The sequence below is a fragment of the Lolium rigidum genome, chromosome 6 (genome assembly GCF_022539505.1).
Source record: "Lolium rigidum isolate FL_2022 chromosome 6, APGP_CSIRO_Lrig_0.1, whole genome shotgun sequence".
In the NCBI taxonomy this organism is placed as follows: Eukaryota; Viridiplantae; Streptophyta; class Magnoliopsida; order Poales; family Poaceae; genus Lolium; species Lolium rigidum.
This window is the reverse complement of record NC_061513.1, coordinates 188,355,467-188,374,677: the sequence shown is the minus strand read 5'-3', so window position 1 is coordinate 188,374,677 and position 19,211 is coordinate 188,355,467. Positions and strand designations below refer to the sequence as shown.

Here is a 19,211-nt window from a genome sequence, read left to right as displayed (position 1 = left end):
TTAAAGAATTATAATAAATGTGGTTAGGTATTATATATATGGTATGCATATAATGCTAAAAGTCCTATACATGAAGTTGATGCATGTTTCTCAAATTTCCAGTGACTTTTTTTTTAATTTTCTTGCTTTAACTCTCAATACATATACATAACCATGGTGTCATTATACTGGTGGTTATTTCCAGTGACGTTTCTTGTTGTTTCACTGAGAACAAGGAAGGAGTATTAAATATCTAGCGTATGCAATATGAGGTAGAAATAATTCAGGCAAATCATTCTTGAGTTGTTTATAGGCTGCTGGTACCGTTCCCGGCAATGACACCATTAGAATGGATCAGCTGTCTTGTCTAGGCAGTATTTGCAGAAAAGCCTAATTTTGATGGTTTCAGTTCTTACCTTGGGATTATTTAAATCAGTACATTTCAGAGTTGCTTGAAAAGATTTTATCCATATTATTTTTCTTCTTTGGATTATCACAAAAATAGTGTTGTTTTCTCTCCTATCTGTCACTCGCACATTTCTTTCTCTTATATTAGATAACACACATACCGATCAATTTGTTTTTGATTAATATTGTTTTTTTGTGTGTTGGTTTCAAGCTAAAAGTGAGGAAGTGATGAGGTGACATGCATAAGGGCCACCCTTTTTTTAGAACTCCAAATGAACTCTATTATATGGTAGTCGGTTATTGTTATATTAGTTGTATAAATAATCCTCTTACTGTTCATTTTTACTTTGCCTATTTTCCAAGTAATCAGATGCAGCTTGTTTTGAGAAGGCACTCAATCATGCTGGTCTGCTTTGTTATGGCACCAACATCCAAATAGTAGGAGTACCAATGCAGCTTATAAGATTTTATCATGTTTCCTTCAGGTTGTTGTTAATCTGAATTTTGAAGATCTGTTGTTTTCACATAAAGCACACATATGTCTGATTTGTCATGCTTAAATATGGCACTACAGGCTGTGGTTGAGCATCAGCCTGTGTATTCACACATTTTGTTTCATCCTATGCACAATTCATACGCTGAGCCGTACGTTTTCGTCATGTTTCCTTCAGGTTTGTAGGATTGTTGGGTCATGTACAGCCTTCTTTACAAGAAGCTCAAGATCCCCTTCGTTGGGTAAAACTGTGATTGCTTGATTTTTTGACATATTTGGTTGTGGATTTTTATGAAGAAATTACGTATCTTTATACTATTTGGAATTTGGAATGTCTAATATATACTGAAGATTGGTAAGCCTACCACTAAGATAATGTGCAGCTGTGTTTTTCCTGGTGGGTTTTCTTGGTTACATGACTGTATCGTGCCTCATATATTATCTAAAGAGGATATGTTGGAAAATCATTGGCATAAATTCTAGCAATTTTGCGTGCTATGTTAGATTATTGATGTCTTCCTCGAGGAAGAAGGGGTTGCGTATCGCCGGACGTTGTAGCTTGGGTTTAAGCTAGGGATTGGGTCATGTATCACCAGTATCAGGTTATTATTACCGCATAATAGTTGCATCTGCTCCTATTTTATTTTGCATATTTAAAACAAGTAATGATCCATTTCTGTGAAGCTTTAAAACAAGCTGGACGGCCGATCGCGGTGAGATTCAGATTGGTGTGTTTTTGTTGTGTGCTTCCAACATGTGTGGAGGTTGAGCTGCTACTTCCCCCTCCCCATATTTTCATTTCAATTTTATTTGCTATAGGGTGTCTGATATTGTGTAGAACCAGAGCTCTCGTTTCAATTCAATGATGGCCAGTATGAGTCAGCTGCTCAACTTCATTCGAGGGCACAACAGGTTATATGAAATCCTAAACTGATCGAGTCACTCAGTTGCTCATATAAGTTGCATTAGTTGGCCAGCAGTGGCACCTTTAGCCACGTGGATACTGCTCCCGGTCGATAGAAACATACTGAAACCAGTAATTTTATCTTTTGTTCCTCTAAATTAATATCCGAAAATTCAGTAAGTAAAACAACCGCCCAATGTGATAACTATCCTTTTTTCAGATTTCCATGCACAGGCCTTCTCGTTAAATAACTTGTTCATAAGTGATGTTAAAGAGTTTTTTTTTGCGTTCCATTTCATTGGAAAGATAGAAGTTGTTACACGCCTCCTAAGAGGTTTACACAAATTGTTATTTATTGTGGTTTTAACATTATTTTTAGTTGTGAAAAGGGATAAGTGGGATGTTAATCAATCAATCTTAGATAATAAGTTACAAATTATGTATTGTGTGTTTCCTATATCTTCTGTTGGTGCCCATATTTAAACAAGAAGAGTTATTATATCTTTCTTTTCAATTCCGTCCTTCATGAATTAGCTAATTTGACTTAAAAATATATTGTACATCTTGTAGATCTGTGCTGTTCTCTATCCTGGTGATGCTACAGAAGAGGGAAAGCTTCTGAGATTAAAGCAGCAGTTTTTCCTGTGCAGCGCATCACTTCAGGTACTTAATTAGTAGTAGTTGGTTTCACTTGGAGGAATGGTTATTGCAAAAGGAAGCAGCTTCTCCCGCTAGCTTGTGCTTTTGTTTGTTTGAGAAATGATGTTTGAGATACTTCCAAAACAGTATGTTGCATTCTCTTGTATTGTTGCGTGCTGTATGAAATTTCACCATCTTGCATAACAAAAGTGCTCGATTGAGTTTTATTAAGGGATGTATTATGGTTACTATCATAATCATGACCAATATTTCGATCCATCGCACATTTAATTACCATTTCCATCTTTCATGCGGTTACAACGTGGTTTTATTTCGTCTTTTCTCGGTATCTTGATTAATCTCCGCGATGAATGTTGACGAGCATTACCGACTACGATTTTTTCCCAGGATATTATTTTCAGATTTAAAGAAAGGAAACCTGACAGAGTTTCAGGGAAGTGGTGTGAGTTCCCGTCCAAAGTTGCTATTCAAATGAATGACACTCACCCAACTCTTGCCATCCCTGAGCTAATGAGGATTCTTATGGATGAAGAGGGACTTGGTTGGGATGAAGCTTGGGATGTCACAAATAAGTGAGATTCATTTTGTACAAGTGATTCATATTAGTTAGATATCTTTCCTGATATTTTCCATCAGTATTTAGCTTTCCTTTATTACTTTTACAAGTGTACGTATTAACAAATCTTTCTCACGGTCCAGAGCGGTTGCTTACACCAATTATACAGTTCTTCCTGAAGCTTTTGAGAAATGGTCACAAGCTGTAATGAGGAAATTGCTTCCACGACAAATGGAAATTATTGAGGAAATTGACAAGCGGGTAAGTGTCATGGCACACTTACTATTTGGGGACACCACAGTTACGGCACAAAATGACAAAGTTGTGCCATTGGCTTTCAGTTCAGAGAACTGGTGATCTCCACCCGGAAGGATATTGAGGGAAAGCTCGATTCGATGAGTGTGTTAGATAACTCTCCCCAGAAGCCAGTGGTGCGGATGGCGAATTTGTGTGTAGTGGCTGCACATACGGTACATGCAATTTATTTACCTTTGTTCTTTGTCATGTTCTACAGCTTGTTATTTCATTATCATGTTCTACAACCGGTTACCTCACAACTTCACAAGGTTAACGAGTGCTAGCTTGAACATCTTTACTACTCTCTACGATCCATAATAATTGTTGGAACATTGAAGTAAAGGCCCGACACTTATTTTGGATCGGAGGGAGTACATAAGTTAGCTTTTAAGTTTGTGCAAATTCATATTTATCAATGGCATGAAACTCTTCAGGTTTATATTCACACCGTGTTTGGTTATTGTGTTCCATTGTTGATTTCCATTGCCTCTTTGTCAAAGACAATAAAGACACAGTAAGCACATAAATAGTATTGTTATCTTTTTAACAGAGTATCCTCCTACTGGATCATGATTGCGTTTATTTATCTATTCTGCAAATCACAATATCTTAATCATTTTGAATCCCATTATTGGACTTGTTTCTCTATGATAACTTGCTAAGAATTTTCATTGAAATGTAGTTATGTGTGCTTTAGTTCTCTACTCTGTACCTTCCGTGAGTCACAGTATCTATTTGTCTTCCCATATCACCTGACATAAACCGTAAAGCAGTGCACTAAATTTTTCTGATAGGTGAATGGAGTGGCCGAGTTACACAGCAACATTTTGAAGGAAGAGCTGTTTGCAGATTATCTGTCTATTTGGATCTGCGATGCTTCAGGTCATACTTGCTCACTAACCTGTATCATAACAGATACCATTTGGGATTTGTTGAGGGATTTGTTGAGAGATGTAGAGGTGGCCGACGTCTACATGTTGTGCCAGTGAAACCATAATTGAGTTTTTTATGTGTTCATAAAATAGATTGCTTAGGACTCCTATGCATTGAAAAATATTTAGTGAAGCTCTTACTGCATGATACTGGTATCCATGGTTTGTATGTATTTCCATCTACAGGAAATAATATAGCATTCAGATATCTCTGCTCGCTACTTATGGTACAATATATTCTCGCTTGTGTCTTCACTGGTGCCTTGTTGTGCGCTGCTTCAACTATGGGTTGTTTCCTACGCAGTTAAGATAATGTGATGCCCTACATGTCTGCCTTCGCGCTGTTTATCTTCTATGATGTGGAATCAACCTCATGTGGTAACTATGCAGGCTTTTCTAAGTACAACCTTATCGGATAGGGGAGGGTTCTTGAAAAGTCACCCGCCGGCAACATTTTGTTTATTTCAATCTTTTGATCAATTTCCGCTTTCTTCATAGTGTTATTGACATGTAAGTTGGTCGAAGAAACCATATCTTCTTCAATCATGGCCTACATATTATGCTCAAGCTCAATGTGTGTCTGCATATGGCTTAGATATAAATCTCAAGCATATATAATATCATGGATAAAACTTATGGTTGCAATATTGTCTGGCTTCTGTCTTTGCCCGCAATGGGAGATAAAGAATAAAATAAAACTGAAGTAAGGGAATGGCTATCCATTTAGATCAAGTAACGAGCTAATTTAAAGTAAGTTATTATAAAACCTATGACTTGAATATTGTCTCGCTTCGCCCTTTTGCGCCAGCGGTGCAACGGGTTTTAGGATTTTCTACTATTTGTCTAAATGTATTATGTTAGAATTCGGGAATGACAACATATTGTCTTAAAATTCTTAAATGGTAAATCTATTTTGTACTCTTTCAAGTGTTAAGTAAATCTTGGGGCGAGCATCAAAAGGCTGATGGCGTGGGTGACTGTGGTTGGTGGTGTGGATGGTTGTGACATAGTACTTGGTCAATGGATTAGGTGTGATAAGGTAAGTGAATGGAGGGAGGTGTAGCAGATCAACGCGGAGGGGTAGGGAGATGATAGGTTAAGAGGAAGAGGTTGGCCCATTGACGTAAATCACAATGGGATGAGCCCTACCAACTGAGAATAGTGGTGAAAATTATTTACGCGAGGCAAATATTTGCAATAGTTTCTGGTTTCGTTAAGGGGCTCAAAATCTCGAAACCAACTTTTTCTGTCTTGCTACTCACACTAAGTAGAAATATTTTTGTTGGAATTAATGATTATCCTTTTATGATTATTTTTATGATGTTACATCTTTATCTTTAGATACAATAACCATAATTTGATGGGAGGCATGTACAAAAGCATAAAAGCTAAAAAAACAGTGTGAAATTGTACTAAATTCAAAAATTCAGTTTGGCTCTCGGCGTGTGTATGCTTCCTCTACCAAGAAAATATATTTCTAAGTTTCAAAAAAATTTGGCAAAATTTTTTACGTATACATGTCCATAATATATGTTGCTTCATCAAGTTTCGAGAAAAACCGATTTTTTGTGTGGTCTATATAAAAAAGAGAAAATTTATGTTGTGACAAGCCTTTATTGCAGCACGTAATTTTGTCTTTTTTACACACGTCACAAACAAGTCGAATTTTCATGAAACAACTTTGTAGCCGTGTAGAATGTGAAGATGTATGTACGGACTTTTTGTTTCATTTTTTTTGATATTTCAAAATGTATCTAAGATGCATTTCAAAATAAAGGGATCATATGATCCCATGTGCCAAAACACCGCTCCCAGACTACTAAATTGTCATATCTTACTGCAACGCCTCGATGAAATGGTACGTCTATAGTTATACCAAAGCAGCTAAATTCCAAGATAATTCTTAATATTAAAATTAGCTAAAATTTATAGGTTAGATTCTGCATTTGCGCGATAGCGCAACGGGTCATCTAGTCAACAATAGATGCTAATAGCACTAGCGGCTTGGGCTCCGGTGTTAGATGGAGCTGGCGGCCAAGCTACGAGCTAGTGGGAACTGACGGAAGGTAGGGTTACGATGTTAGGATATATATAAAGAGGTTGCCAATTCTGGGTTGGGATGCAATTTTATATATTAGTAGGCCTATGATTTAATGTATTAGTTGCTGGATATACCCGTGAAATATGGTATATTTTCATATATGGACAAATACTAAGGGTGTGTTTGGTAGACCGGGTGGCCTCAGAATCACTTTCCCATCTGAGCATTGCTCACCTCAGACTAGTTGGGCTAAGATTTTGTTACATGTTTGTTAGCCCGTACGCACTGAAACATGCTGAATAGAGAGAGTGTTTGGAATGACTTCTCATATGGGCACTTCCCACCTCTAACCTTTTTACGAAAAGAACCTTAACAAAAAAGAAAAAAAAGCAATCGGGTCCTAGGTTAGCTCCACGCCATGGAGCTCGCCAAGGAACTCCATCCCGCAGCATCAACGGTCGTACGCCGCGGCCTCGCCTGGCCGGCTCGGCGTCGTCCCTCGGGAGGCAGAGGAGGGCTCCCGCCAGTAGAGGTAGAGGCGCGGGGATGGAGAGGCAGAGACGCGTCGAGGGAAAGGCAGAGCTCGTCCCGTGGTGGCGACGCAGGCCGCCAGGCCGGCGTCGAGGCGGCGGCGCAGCTCGGCGCCCAGAAGGCGGCGACGTAGGCCAGCGTCGACGCGGTGGCGAAGCCCGTCCGTGGCGTGGCGGAGGCGCGGGGAAGGGCTGCATCGGGAGGACGGCCGACCTGTGGCTTCTCGTCGGCGGAACGGGCCGGAGGGCTCTGACTCTGGCTGCTCGTCTGCGGAGGAGGGCTAGAGCGGGAGTAGGGCCGGCATGCGAGCTTCTCGGCGGCGGGGGCAGGCCGGAGCGCGCAGTCGCAAGCTCCTCGTCGGTCGGAGCGGGAGGGGAGCGGGAGGAGGCTGAGAGAAGGGGATGGGGGGAAATGAGGAGAGAAAAGATTGAGGGTGGGGGTCGGCGGGGGGTACGGGGCCAACTACAGTGTTCTGCGGGTATGAGGTGAGCCTGGGCGAGTTGTGAAGCTCGTTTTGAGCTTCACAACCCAGCCTAGCTGAGAGGCGTTTTTCGTATGACCCTGGCAGTGCTGAGATGATACGACCCAGGCTAACAAACAAAGTTTGGTCACTTCAGCTAGGTTGGGGTGAGAAATTCTGAGATCACCCGGGCTACCAAACACACCCTAATAAAACCATATCCTTTTCTTATCTGTTAACTATTAGTCGTATTCGTGACCATATCCATCAAATATTTGAATGAATCCATTTTCGCCTTCCGTAAGCCTCTAGTTGGTCGGAAATAATCCGTTCTGTTTCCACCCCTACATCTGGGTGGCTGCACCCCCTCTGGCGTGGACATCATCAACATTTATAGCAACACCACCTTCATCCTCCCCGTCGATCTCTCTGTTGTTATCTCTTGGAAAACTTGGTGTTGAGTGCAATCTATCATTTTCCCACTATCTATTGCATCCCTATGTCTAGATTTGAGTATTTGCTTGTTCATGGCTATGGTGAAAGATTTTTTTTATGGTTGCATAATTTTTTTTAATCTTCTAAAATGATCTTATATACTAATGTATGAGTGAATATATATGCTGATGAAATGCATAAGGTTGTCATTGTTGCGTGTGTTTAGAGGTTAAGGATGGTCGGAGATGATAGAAATCGTGTCCCGCCTTTTAGATGCATGACTGTTAATAACATATTAATCAATGGGGATAAATTAATGGGGACCTTGAAACTTACAACGGTGGTTGAACTTTATGTCTTAATAACTCCCTAGCATGTGCGTAAACTGCCTTGTGACATATTTGCTTGTGTCCGTGGCTGTGCCTATTTACGAATCCTCCTTGAAAGAAACAATAGACTATATTTATGAAACTTATATGTATAAATATAGCTAGTATAAAATATGTGCCTCGCTATTTGCAATAACCAAAACAGATGAAACAACCATATGCCTAGAATGTTTGCTCCCCTAAGTTACCTTCATCCACTTAACCTTGCATAAGCTACACCTTGCATAAGTTCCATTACATCTCTAGGTGTAGCACTTCGTAGTTAGCAGTATCAATAAATTAAAAACTTTCATATTTTACTTCATTGCATTTAGGGACATATAAGTGGGTTACGTGGCTTCAGAGAGTAGATAGTTTGCCTTCAACTCCTTATGGGTTCAACACTCAGATGCTTATTGAATTGTGCGACGATGATTCCATGCTCTTGGGGATTATCGATTAGTATTTAATTTGAACTGAAATGTTAAGCATGCCAAAATTAATCAACAATACCATAAACATGACTAACATTTTCTAAAATTTTATAGAACAAACGAGCGAGTATGCTCATTTAACCCTCGCACTTCTTATTCAAGATACCCCTATAATGGTTAACTAAACAGGCAACTAAAGGTGTTCCTCTGTCACACAGAGGGCAATACATCGCACCCACGGATCTCTATAACGCAAGTCCAATCGTCGAGGAGTTGTCGCACAATAGAAGCGGATAAGAATTAACATGGAAGGAGATATTATATCTGATTCTTTCTTGATTTCTCGCAAGGGACTAGAGGCGGGCGTTAAATAGCCACATATATTACTTAATGACTAAGGCAAGAATCCAAACAAACTTGGAAAGGAAAAACTAACCTGGAATATAATTCTAGAGAAACAATCCTATGGATAAAAAAAATGATATCCCTACTATAAAGCCTTCACGTGACATTTCTCCCTCCTCAAGAGTTATCTCATCCTCAAGATGATAAGCTAGATAGGGATGCTATAAATCAGCCATTATTAGCTTCATTGTCATGATCGAGCAATGGATCAACCTCCATGATATACAACTTCTTGCAACGATGACCATGGTTTAACTGCTACTCGCAATTGAAGCATATGCCATGCGCTCGGTAGGTTACCATCTCCGCCTGAGATAGATTGCACCGTGGGCGCCCAGCTCGTGCCGCATCCACTCCTCTTGGTGGCGAGACAACTGTAACAAGGAGGACGTCTGAGTCCTAAAGTAGGCCATTGGCGACTTTCATGGCAGGCTCTGGAACTGGGTTACCCAATATGGCCACCATTCATAAGTGCGTGCCAAACTCATTTTTTTCAGGAGAGAAGTTGCTCACCACATCTCCACATCGACTTTAAGAGGATCCAGGAACGCCAAGTTATGCACATGGGTTCGCTGGTCGATGTCACGCAGGTGCTGAAAATGTTGTCCACCTTGACAAAGAGAGACTTCTGTTATGCGGCAAACTTCTTCCGGTCTTTGATGAGGACATCCCTACCGAACTACTACCTCCGTCATTGCAAGATGAAAACGATGTTGCTGTGAAGCTCAAGTCCAATGAAGTTAGGATTGGACCTATGACAAGAGCTCGTGTGAAGTTACTTAAACAACAGGTGAACTTGTTCTTAAACGATACTTTGATTAATGAGAATTTTATATTGCCTAAGTACTTTGACTTGTGTATGATCAGGTACGAGGATAGAGGAAGCATCGCACGAGGAAGAGAGGAGCAGCTGGACCATGGTGCTGGACGTGAAGACATCCCATGGACGCGCGAGGGAGGAGCGGGAGGCATCCGCAAAGGAGGGAGAAGAAGACGTCAATGCCAGCATCAAGTCTGGGCAACCCGGCGCACAGCCCGGTGCCGCCGGCCCCTGCGTTGGATGGCCCAGCCCCGACCAGCCCACCCACCGGTGCCAACCGGATGGGGTATACTGAGCGCCTGGCTTTTGGCCTGGTGGCAGCCCGACGCCTCGCCCGGTCCCTGCTGTCCCGCCCGGTCCCTGGCCCGGTTCAACCGGCCCCCATGACGGCCGAGTCCGTTTCAGTCTCGACCAGATCCAGATCTGGGTCGGTTTGTACTCGTTATTTTCGAATTCTGGTCGTCCTGAACCCCTATATAAGTGCACAGGACGCCCCCAAATTAGGTTTAGGACCACGTTTAAGATAAACCCTAGTTCTTGATTGCTTTGCAACTCTATTAAATCTATACACCAATTCACATCGATCTGGTGTTTTGGTACTGAAAGTTTTGTGTGATCTGATGTTCCATTGGGAATTAGACGGTTGCAATTTACCGCTTCGTGGTCGGCGACTACGTGCGCAATTGTGCGGAGTTGCGAATATCTTGCAGGGCTGAGAGCTATTGCATTGGCGACAGGAATCAATCGAGAGACTTCGTTGGCATCATAAAAGTTATCTCCACCTCTTCATTGTGTTATCTCCGCTGTGTTCATCGTGTGTTCATCAACACCACCGTGCTTACTGAGAAGATCGGGCAACCCCTTATCATCTTGGTATCAGATTTCAGTGTTTCTTCCGTAAGCCATCCACAATCCACCCCATAGTTGAGTTGTGAGTGTTTTCCTATCCAGAAAAAGTCAATATTAGGGTTAGGGTTTTCCATAGCCTTAGATTGCATCAATTTCGATTTTAGTTGCTTTTCGTAGTTGTTTTTGCGTATCTTTTTCTTCCATCTAGTAGATTGTTAGGGTTTGTGTTTTCACTATCATCTAGTTGTCGGTTTTTGTTGCTCCGAGTCCACATAGCGTACAGTTTGCTTGTTCCCAACCATAGACACAACCTTTCGATGTCAGTGACTAGGAACTTTCCCAAAAGAGACTAGTTTTACCGCTCGACAGGCTGCTCATTAGGGTTTTGGTGCTTTGCAATTTCCGTTGGCCATGTTACAAAGTGTAGACTCAAAAAAAGAGAAAATAGAAAAGAAGCAAAAAGAGCTATATAGTTGCGTGTGTGATAAAAAGAAAAATAAAAAAAATGAAGAGAAAAAGTGAAGTACTAGTAAGATCAAGTGAAGGCCTAGTTTAATTTTCTGCACCCGTAGTTGAGCAATCTTGTGCCTGTCCCGTTGAGCTTTGCTAGTGTCTCTCGAGTGCATTGCAACATGTTCATCCATATAGTTGTATTGCCACATTTATTGCCTTGTGTGAGTATCATTGGTTGTTATACGGTCAACGCTAGAGCTTGGTATTGGTGCAAATAGGTAGCCTACCTACAGCCCCACATATATCCTGCTTTGTCGTGTGATTGTTCTTATACCCTTGATATTCGCTTCGCTACATCCATGCACTAATTGTTAATCCAAGTGGTAAGCAATACTAATTCACTTTGGAGCGGTAAGATTTATCTTTTCTTATCAGTTTTGCGTGAGTTGTGATAGTACCACCACCGATATTTGTTTTAGTGCACTAACCTACTAACCATGTCTTCTAGTGATGCTAAAATTGTTGACCAGAAAAAGAAGGATGGAGCTGATATTGTTTCTTGGAGGGAGTATGAAGCTCTTCGCAATGAGATGCGACGTGAATTCCGCGAACAGGGCGAAGGTCTTAATGATGACATTCAGAAGGTCACCAAGAAGCTTGACACTACTAATGATATCGTCAATACAATCCAAGAACAAATGACAGATATTCAGCGCAATCTTCATGGAGTCCCGAAGACTATTGTTTCTGATCGTGACGTGAAGTTCGTGAGCTACTTCTGGAAGACAATTTGGGGAAAGCTGGGGACAAAGCTACTCTTCAGTACTACTTGTCATCCCCAAACTGATGGTCAAACTGAGGTGGTGAACCTAACATTGTCACAACTGTTGAGATCCATGATCAAGAAGAACTTGAAGGAGTGGGAAGATTGTTTGCCGCATGTGGAATTTGCTTACAACATGGCGGTACATTCTACCACAGAGTTGTGTCCGTTTGAGGTGGTGTATGGTTTCAAACCCATTACTCCACTTGACTTGTTGCCTTTACCCATACATGAGCGAGTCAATATGGAGGCATCAAAGAGGGCAGATTTTGTACGGAAGATACATGAGAAGACTAAAGAGCTGATTGAGAAGAAAGGCAAGAACAATGCTGCAAGGATGGACAAGAAGCGCAAGGATATGTTGTTCAAGCTGGAGATATGGTCTGGGTACATTTTCGCAAGGATAGGTTCCCGAAGCTACGGAAGTCCAAGTTGCTTCCTTGTGGTGCTGGTCCTTACAAAGTGATTGCCAAGATCAATGATAATGCATACTCTTTTGATCTTTCAACTGATGAGTTTGGTGTTAGTAATTCTTTCAATGTTGTTGATTTGACACCATATGACGGAGAAGACCTTGGAGCGTCGAGGTCGACGCCTTTTGAAGGGGGGAGGGGCGAGATGATGAGGACATCCCCATCGTACTACTACCTCCGTCATTGCAAGATGAAGACGATGTTGCTGTGAAGCTCAAGTCCAATGAAATTAGGATTGGACCTATGACAAGAGCTTGTGCGAAGTTACTAAAACAACAGGTGAACTTGTTCTTAAATGATACTTTGATTGATGAGAATTTTATACTGCCTAAGTCCTTTGACTTGTGTATGATCAGGTACGAGGATAGAGGAAGCATCACACGAGGAAGAGGGGAGCAGCTGAACATGATGATGGACGTGAAGACATCCCATGGACGCGCGAGGGAGGAGCGGGAGGCATGCGCGAAGGAGGGAGAAGAAGACGTCAAGGCTAGCATCAAGTCTGGTCAACCCGGCGCCCAGCCCGGCGCCGCCGGCCCATGCGCTGGATGGCCCGACCCCGACCGGCCCACCCACCGGTGCCAACCGGATGGGGTATACTGAGCGCCTGGCTTTTGGCCCGGTGGCGGCCCGGCGCCTCGCCCGTTCGCTGCCGGTCCGCCCGGTCCCTGGCCCGGTTGAACCGCCCCCACGCCGGCCGAGTCCGTGTCAGTTTCGACCAGATCCCGATCTGGGCCGGTTTGTACTCGTTATTTTCGACTTCTGGTCATCCTGAACCCCTATATAAGTGCCCAGGATGCCCCCGGATTAGGTTAGAACCACGTTTAAGATAAACCCTAGTTCATAGTTGATTGCTTTGCAACTCTATTGAATCTATACACCAATTCGCATCGATTTGGTGTTTTGCTACTGAAAGTTTTGTGTGATCTGATGTTCCATTGGGAATTAGACGGTTGCAATTTACCGCTTCATGGTCGGCGGCTACGTGCGCAAGTGTGTGGAGTTACGAATATCTTACAGGGTTGAGAGATGTTGCATTGGCGACAGGAATCAATCGAGAGATTTCGTTGGCGTCATACAAGTTATCTCCACCTCTTCATCGTGTTATCTCCGTTGTGTTCATCGTGTGTTCATCAACACCACCGTGCTTACTGAGAAGATCGGGCAACCCCTTATCAGTCTTTGCACATGATGTGTGTTGCATAGAGCCAAGAAGGATTTATGAATCTTCTCGAGCTTCTCTTATGACAATGTATATGTTAATGTATTTTAAAAATATAATAAGTATATTTTAAATACTGTAAAAATGAACAGAAGGGAAAACAAGAATAGAAAATAAAAATTACAAATTAAATCTGCATAAAGAAAAGAAAAACAAAAAAAATAAAAAAAGTTAAAGGAAGAATGAAATCGGATATCAAGAAAATCAAAATAAAGCGGCAAACAGAAATCCCCCTCCCCAGAGCCCAAGTCACTCAGGTTTTAAGAAATGCAGCCCATTCTTGCACGGCACGTGGTCCGTAGTTACGGGCCCACTTGGTACACCCACTATTCGATTCGTAAGACAGACAGGCGCAGCCCACAGACAGAGAGCCCGCATCACTTGGCGGGAAACTTTGCCCTTGTTCCCGCCATTCCTCTCTTCCCGCCGCCGCCTCCCGCCATTTACCCAGTTCCCCTGCCCCTCCCTCCCTGTCATCTCTACCCCAACCCTCGTCTCCCCCCCGCCCTCGTCTCTCTCTGCGCGCAAGCCATGGCGTCTAACGACGGCGGGAACTCTCCCAACAGTAAGATCTAATCCTCACCTCTTTCCAAGATCGCCTGATTTTCCTGCTAACATTACGATTACTGTGAAGAAAATCTCATCCTTTTTTATCGACTCTGCAGCTGTATCGTCGCCCGATGCCCGGCCATCGAGCCCGCTCCCGGCGACCAACTCGTCCCCTCCCCAGTCCGCGCGGCGTGCCGGCGGACGCCGCCGCCGCGGCTCTGCCAGCCCGTTCGCCTCGTCCCCCTCCCTCGGTGGGTTTGAGACGCCGCCTCCACCCGGCCGCCGCACCCCGTCCGGTGCCGGTGCCTCCCGACAGCGCCAGAACTGGACCGGACGGTTCCCGCCAACTCCGTCCACCCCCATGTCCACCGATGACGTCCCGCTGTCCTCCGAAGCCGGGGATGAGGACACCCCCGAGACCGACGGCGGTGGTGGCGTCGACGCCACCCCGGTCTTCGTCTGGGGCACCAATATCAGCGTGCAGGACGTCAACGCCGCCATCCTGCGGTTTCTGCGACACTTCCGGGATCCGCGCGACGCCGGCCGCGTCGACCCAGTCATGGACGAGGGCAAGTACATGAGGGCCATCCACCGCATCCTTGAGCTCGAGGGCGGGGAGTCGCTTGACGTGGATGCACACGACGTGTTCGACCACGATCCTGACCTGTATGGCAAGATGGTCCGCTACCCGCTCGAGGTCCTCGCCATCTTTGACATCGTGCTCATGGACCTCGTGGCGCGTATTGAGCCGCTCTTCGAGAAGCACATCCAGACAAGGATCTACAACCTCAAGTCCTCGATCTGCTTGAGGAATCTGAACCCATCAGGTGAGATTTTTTTTGCAGAGCCTGTTTATGTGAAACTATGCGGCTACACATTGCTTAACTTATGCCTGTATTTGCCTTCATTGTAGATATTGAGAAGATGGTGTCGATTAAGGGTATGATAATTCGATGCAGCTCAGTCATACCGGAGCTGAAGGAGGCTGTATTCCGCTGCCTTGTTTGTGGCTTCTACTCAGAGCCTGTCATGGTTGATAGAGGTATGTATGATACTAGTATGGATATTTGTTACGCACAGTGCTGATCTGTAGTCAATGTTTTAGACAAATTGCTGTCTGCATCGAACCTCAGTTTAATTGTTAGCTATTTTTCCTATTTTTTTATATTTGGAAATACTTTGTAATAGTATATCTTATACGTAGCTGCTGCAAAACTTCATAGGACCGGAGGTTTGGTAACTGGCCCCATCCGGTAAATTATTTTACTTGAGAAAACATACAGGTTTAATTGAAATTTTGCAAATTCTGTTCAATTTGTTTGAAGATTTTCTGCAAAAATATTTTAAAATGACCAAGCACTTGTGAGTTAAAATCCTGTATTTTCTGGTTACTGGTGGTTACCAGGCATACCACCCCCCTCCGGTTAAGAATGTATTCTGGTAGCCAAAACATGCATAGGATTAGGAATTCTTCACTATCCTGATTTTACGCTGAAATGATATGGTGACTAATGGTCCATCTATTTACAGGGAGAGTAACTGAACCGCACATATGCCAGAAAGAACAATGTAAAGCCTCCAACTCTATGACTCTAGTCCATAATCGATGCAGGTAGCTATATTCTTCTTTCAGCCATTTCTAACTTTACATCACGCTTAACTGGTTCACAGTCCTGACTATTTTATGGAACATATATTGTTCGCAAACTAGATTTTCGGACAAGCAGATCATAAAGTTGCAGGAAACACCAGATGAGATACCGGAAGGTGGTACTCCTCATACAGTTAGTGTTGTGATGCACGATAAGCTTGTTGATGCTGGAAAGCCTGGAGACAGGGTTGAGGTTAGGAGTTTAACCTTTTTTTGTGAATTGAAAAATATATTGGCATGTGGTTTTATGGCGAAGTGTTAATTTTTTTTCTGTTTGCACCTTTTGTAGATCACTGGGATATACAGGGCTATGAGTATCAGAATTGGGCCAAGCCAGAGGACAGTAAAGTCAATTTTCAAGGTAGAGGATATGGGATTGAGTGTTATCCTATATATTTTTTCAATTCTGAAAGTGTTTTATATTGTCCTAATGTATTGCTAACAATTTTCTTCTTCAGACATACATTGATTGCCTTCACATAAAGAAGACAGACAAGTCGAGGCTTCATATTGAGGACTCTATGGATATTGACAATACCAACGCTAGCAAGTCTTCTGAAGACCACTTTGTCAGAGATAAGGTCTGCCTCAATCTCCTATATCTCTTGGATGGGACTTTGTGGAAATCTTAGTAGTACTCGCTGCTTTTGTGATTGCAGATTGAAAAGTTAAAAGAACTTTCAAAGTTGCCTGATATCTATGATAGATTGACAAGATCATTGGCTCCGAACATATGGGAACTGGATGATGTTAAGAGGGGCCTGCTTTGTCAGGTATGTTCATGCAATATCTAGCTTTCCCCTCAGAAAGTCGTCTCATAAGCTAGCTTAACACTGTATACTGCTTGTAGCTTTTTGGTGGCAATGCTTTGAGGCTTCCTTCTGGAGCTAACTTCAGAGGTGATATCAACATTTTGCTTGTTGGTGATCCTGGAACGAGTAAATCCCAGCTTCTCCAGTACATGCATAAACTGTCTCCTCGTGGTATTTACACAAGCGGAAGAGGCAGTTCAGCAGTTGGCCTCACTGCTTATGTTGCGAAGGATCCTGAAACTGGTGAAACTGTAAGTTAACTGTAATTCCCATCATTTTCACAGTAATCTTATGTACATACATCTTTTATAACTGGCATGGTACATCTTAGGTTCTTGAGAGTGGAGCACTTGTTTTGAGTGACAAAGGTGTTTGCTGTATCGATGAGTTTGACAAGATGTCTGATAATGCTCGAAGCATGCTACATGAGGTATGTTCTCTCATTGAATTGTTCCCCTCCAAATTTGCATCGATGATATGATTACTCAAACATCTTTATTGAAAATATACAGGTGATGGAGCAGCAGACTGTATCTATTGCAAAGGCTGGAATAATTGCGTCCTTAAATGCTAGAACATCTGTTCTAGCATGTGCAAATCCATCTGAATCACGGTACAATCCAAGGCTTTCTGTGATTGACAATATACACCTTCCTCCAACACTGATGTCAAGGTAAGTGCATGCCTTCATGTCTGTAAAGTGGACAAACAATTAGAAGTATTCTAACTGTAGTAACATTTCCTTTTATGCAGATTTGACCTGATTTATCTTATCCTGGACAAGGCAGACGAGCAAACTGATAGGCGGCTGGCTAAGCATATTGTTTCATTGCATTTTGAGAATCCAGAAGTAAGTCCTCATCTCAGATTTTATACCTCAAACTTTAACCTAACTGCTCTGTTTGAAGAAATTGCTAACAGTGCAATATTTTAATAAATTATAACAGGTTTCCTAGATGAGCCAATTTCTTATTAGTTGTGTTCATGCTGATATGCAGGTAGTGGAGCACCAGGTCTTGGACTTGCCCACACTAGTTGCATACATAAGCTATGCAAGGAACATCCAGCCACAGTTATCTGATGAAGCTGCAGAAGAATTGACCCGTGGCTACGTTGAGATGAGGAAAAGAGGAAACAGCCCTGGGAGCAGAAAGAAGGTAGGGTAGTTGTATTACCACGTTCATATGCTTTGAATGATAATGCGCCATTGATGGTTTTGTAACTGGTGGATAGGTCATCACTGCAACAGCTAGGCAAATTGAGAGCCTGATTCGTCTCAGTGAAGCGCTGGCACGAATGCGTTTCTCAGAAGAGGTAATGATTATTTTATGATTTTTTGTGCGATTATTATATAGCTTCATATCATTTTCATCGTGCTGATTTGTTGCTGAGACTAAAAACTTTGATCTTCTCAACAGGTTGGAGTGGGAGATGTTAGAGAAGCGTTTAGGCTTCTTGAAGTGGCCATGCAGCAGTCTGCAACTGATCATGCAACAGGTAAGTTAAACATGCTTTACCCTCCATATGTCATGCATTTTTTTTTCTCGTGACACCAATTTGCAGTGCTGATTTTTTCTTGACCGGGGTGTGCTTATATATATTTTAATCTCAAAAGGGACTATTGACATGGATCTAATCATGACTGGAGTATCTGCAAGTGAAAGGCAGAGACGTGACAATCTTGTTGCGGCTGTCCGAAACCTTATGATGGAGAAAATGCAGATTGGAGGGCCCTCAATGCGTATGACTGAGGTATAGAAACCTTACCTCTCCTTGGCTATTTTGTTCCCTGTTACCATCATCACTATTTTCACCTGGACTGATCCAAGTGTATTTCCTGATCATCGTGCAGTTGCTGGAAGAAGTGAGGAAACAGAGCTCCATGGAAGTTCATCTGCATGATGTAAGTCACAACTCAAATTTCTGTTATACCTGCATTGATTTAGTGGCCTGACTGATGGATTCATGAAAACAAATGTACAGATTCGCGTTGCTCTTGGCACTCTTATGAGTGAGGGTTCTGCACTTATCCATGGAGAAAGTGTGAAGAGGACCTGATGTGTCATCATCTACTTTCAATGGCATCGACCACTTAAGCTAGCATCGACTGAATCTACCATGACCATGTGCTGACACCTCTTCCTCTCTTGAAGTTGAAGATCTGATCTCTGTAGAGCTCAGAGCGGTGGAAAGTGTTAACCTGTTTGGTTTTTCATGGTCCTGATTGTATTTGTATGACTTCCAAGATTTCTTAACGCTGCTCTAGTGATTGTTAGTTTTGCATTAGCAGATAATTTGTTTGAGGGGCAATGACATAGTGTTGTCGCCCAAATTGAATCCATGTCCTGTTTGTGCTCTAGCGTTGTAGAGCAGGAAACCATAAATTCATTTTCTTGTTGGTGGAGAACAGACTGATGGCAAGGTGTGCTGGAGTGCACGCTGTCCAGCCAGGTTCGAACCTTGGGTTCGGCGGGTGCTTAGGAGTTTTCTTCTACAAAAATGCCAAGTGCCTGGGTTGGTCTTGTTTTCATTTTCTTGTTGGTGGGTTCCACCTCACGTGAATGCATTTGGCACCAGTCCTACAAACGAAGTAGTAGAACGGCTATTTATTTCATGTTGGAGCTTCCAGCGTTGGAGTGGGTGGCTCTTGTGGTAA

General features: G+C 42.7%; 2 protein-coding genes and 1 long non-coding RNA gene across 3 annotated transcripts; all 3 read left to right on the top strand.

Annotated features, from left to right (window-relative positions):
* Window positions 1-1,709: 1,709 nt before the first annotated feature.
* Window positions 1,710-2,884, top strand: LOC124659029. The gene is made up of 3 exons (XR_006989420.1): window positions 1,710-1,792; window positions 2,355-2,447; window positions 2,832-2,884. It is a non-coding gene; the product is annotated as an uncharacterized LOC124659029 (long non-coding RNA).
* A 273-nt stretch (window positions 2,885-3,157) lies between these two features.
* Window positions 3,158-4,286, top strand: LOC124663645 (alpha-glucan phosphorylase, H isozyme-like). Its single transcript, XM_047201317.1, has 3 exons — window positions 3,158-3,261; window positions 3,342-3,470; window positions 4,092-4,286. Exons 1-3 carry the CDS (start codon window positions 3,208-3,210, stop codon window positions 4,284-4,286), a joined length of 378 nt encoding a protein of 125 aa, XP_047057273.1. The 5' UTR covers window positions 3,158-3,207.
* Window positions 4,287-14,438: 10,152 nt separating this feature from the next.
* Window positions 14,439-18,946, top strand: LOC124666175 (DNA replication licensing factor MCM4). Its single transcript, XM_047203523.1, has 17 exons — window positions 14,439-14,919; window positions 15,006-15,134; window positions 15,623-15,704; window positions 15,804-15,936; window positions 16,033-16,104; window positions 16,202-16,324; window positions 16,403-16,516; window positions 16,594-16,806; window positions 16,887-16,985; window positions 17,068-17,228; window positions 17,309-17,405; window positions 17,554-17,712; window positions 17,789-17,869; window positions 17,974-18,052; window positions 18,171-18,307; window positions 18,408-18,458; window positions 18,539-18,946. Exons 1-17 carry the CDS (start codon window positions 14,454-14,456, stop codon window positions 18,611-18,613), a joined length of 2,271 nt encoding a protein of 756 aa, XP_047059479.1. The 5' UTR covers window positions 14,439-14,453; the 3' UTR covers window positions 18,614-18,946.
* The last annotated feature ends 265 nt before the right edge of the window (window positions 18,947-19,211 follow it).

Coding starts and splice junctions, on each gene's coding strand:
- LOC124663645 (XM_047201317.1), top strand. CDS start 3,208: ATGAGGAAATTGCTTCCACGACAAATGGAAATTATTGAGGAAATTGAC. Junction 3,262..3,341: donor TTGAGGAAATTGACAAGCGG/GTAAGTGTCATG, acceptor ATTGGCTTTCAG/TTCAGAGAACTGGTGATCTC. Junction 3,471..4,091: donor GTGTAGTGGCTGCACATACG/GTACATGCAATT, acceptor TTTTTCTGATAG/GTGAATGGAGTGGCCGAGTT.
- LOC124666175 (XM_047203523.1), top strand. CDS start 14,454: ATGTCCACCGATGACGTCCCGCTGTCCTCCGAAGCCGGGGATGAGGAC. Junction 16,325..16,402: donor ACCACTTTGTCAGAGATAAG/GTCTGCCTCAAT, acceptor TTGTGATTGCAG/ATTGAAAAGTTAAAAGAACT. Junction 17,870..17,973: donor GAATGCGTTTCTCAGAAGAG/GTAATGATTATT, acceptor TCTTCTCAACAG/GTTGGAGTGGGAGATGTTAG.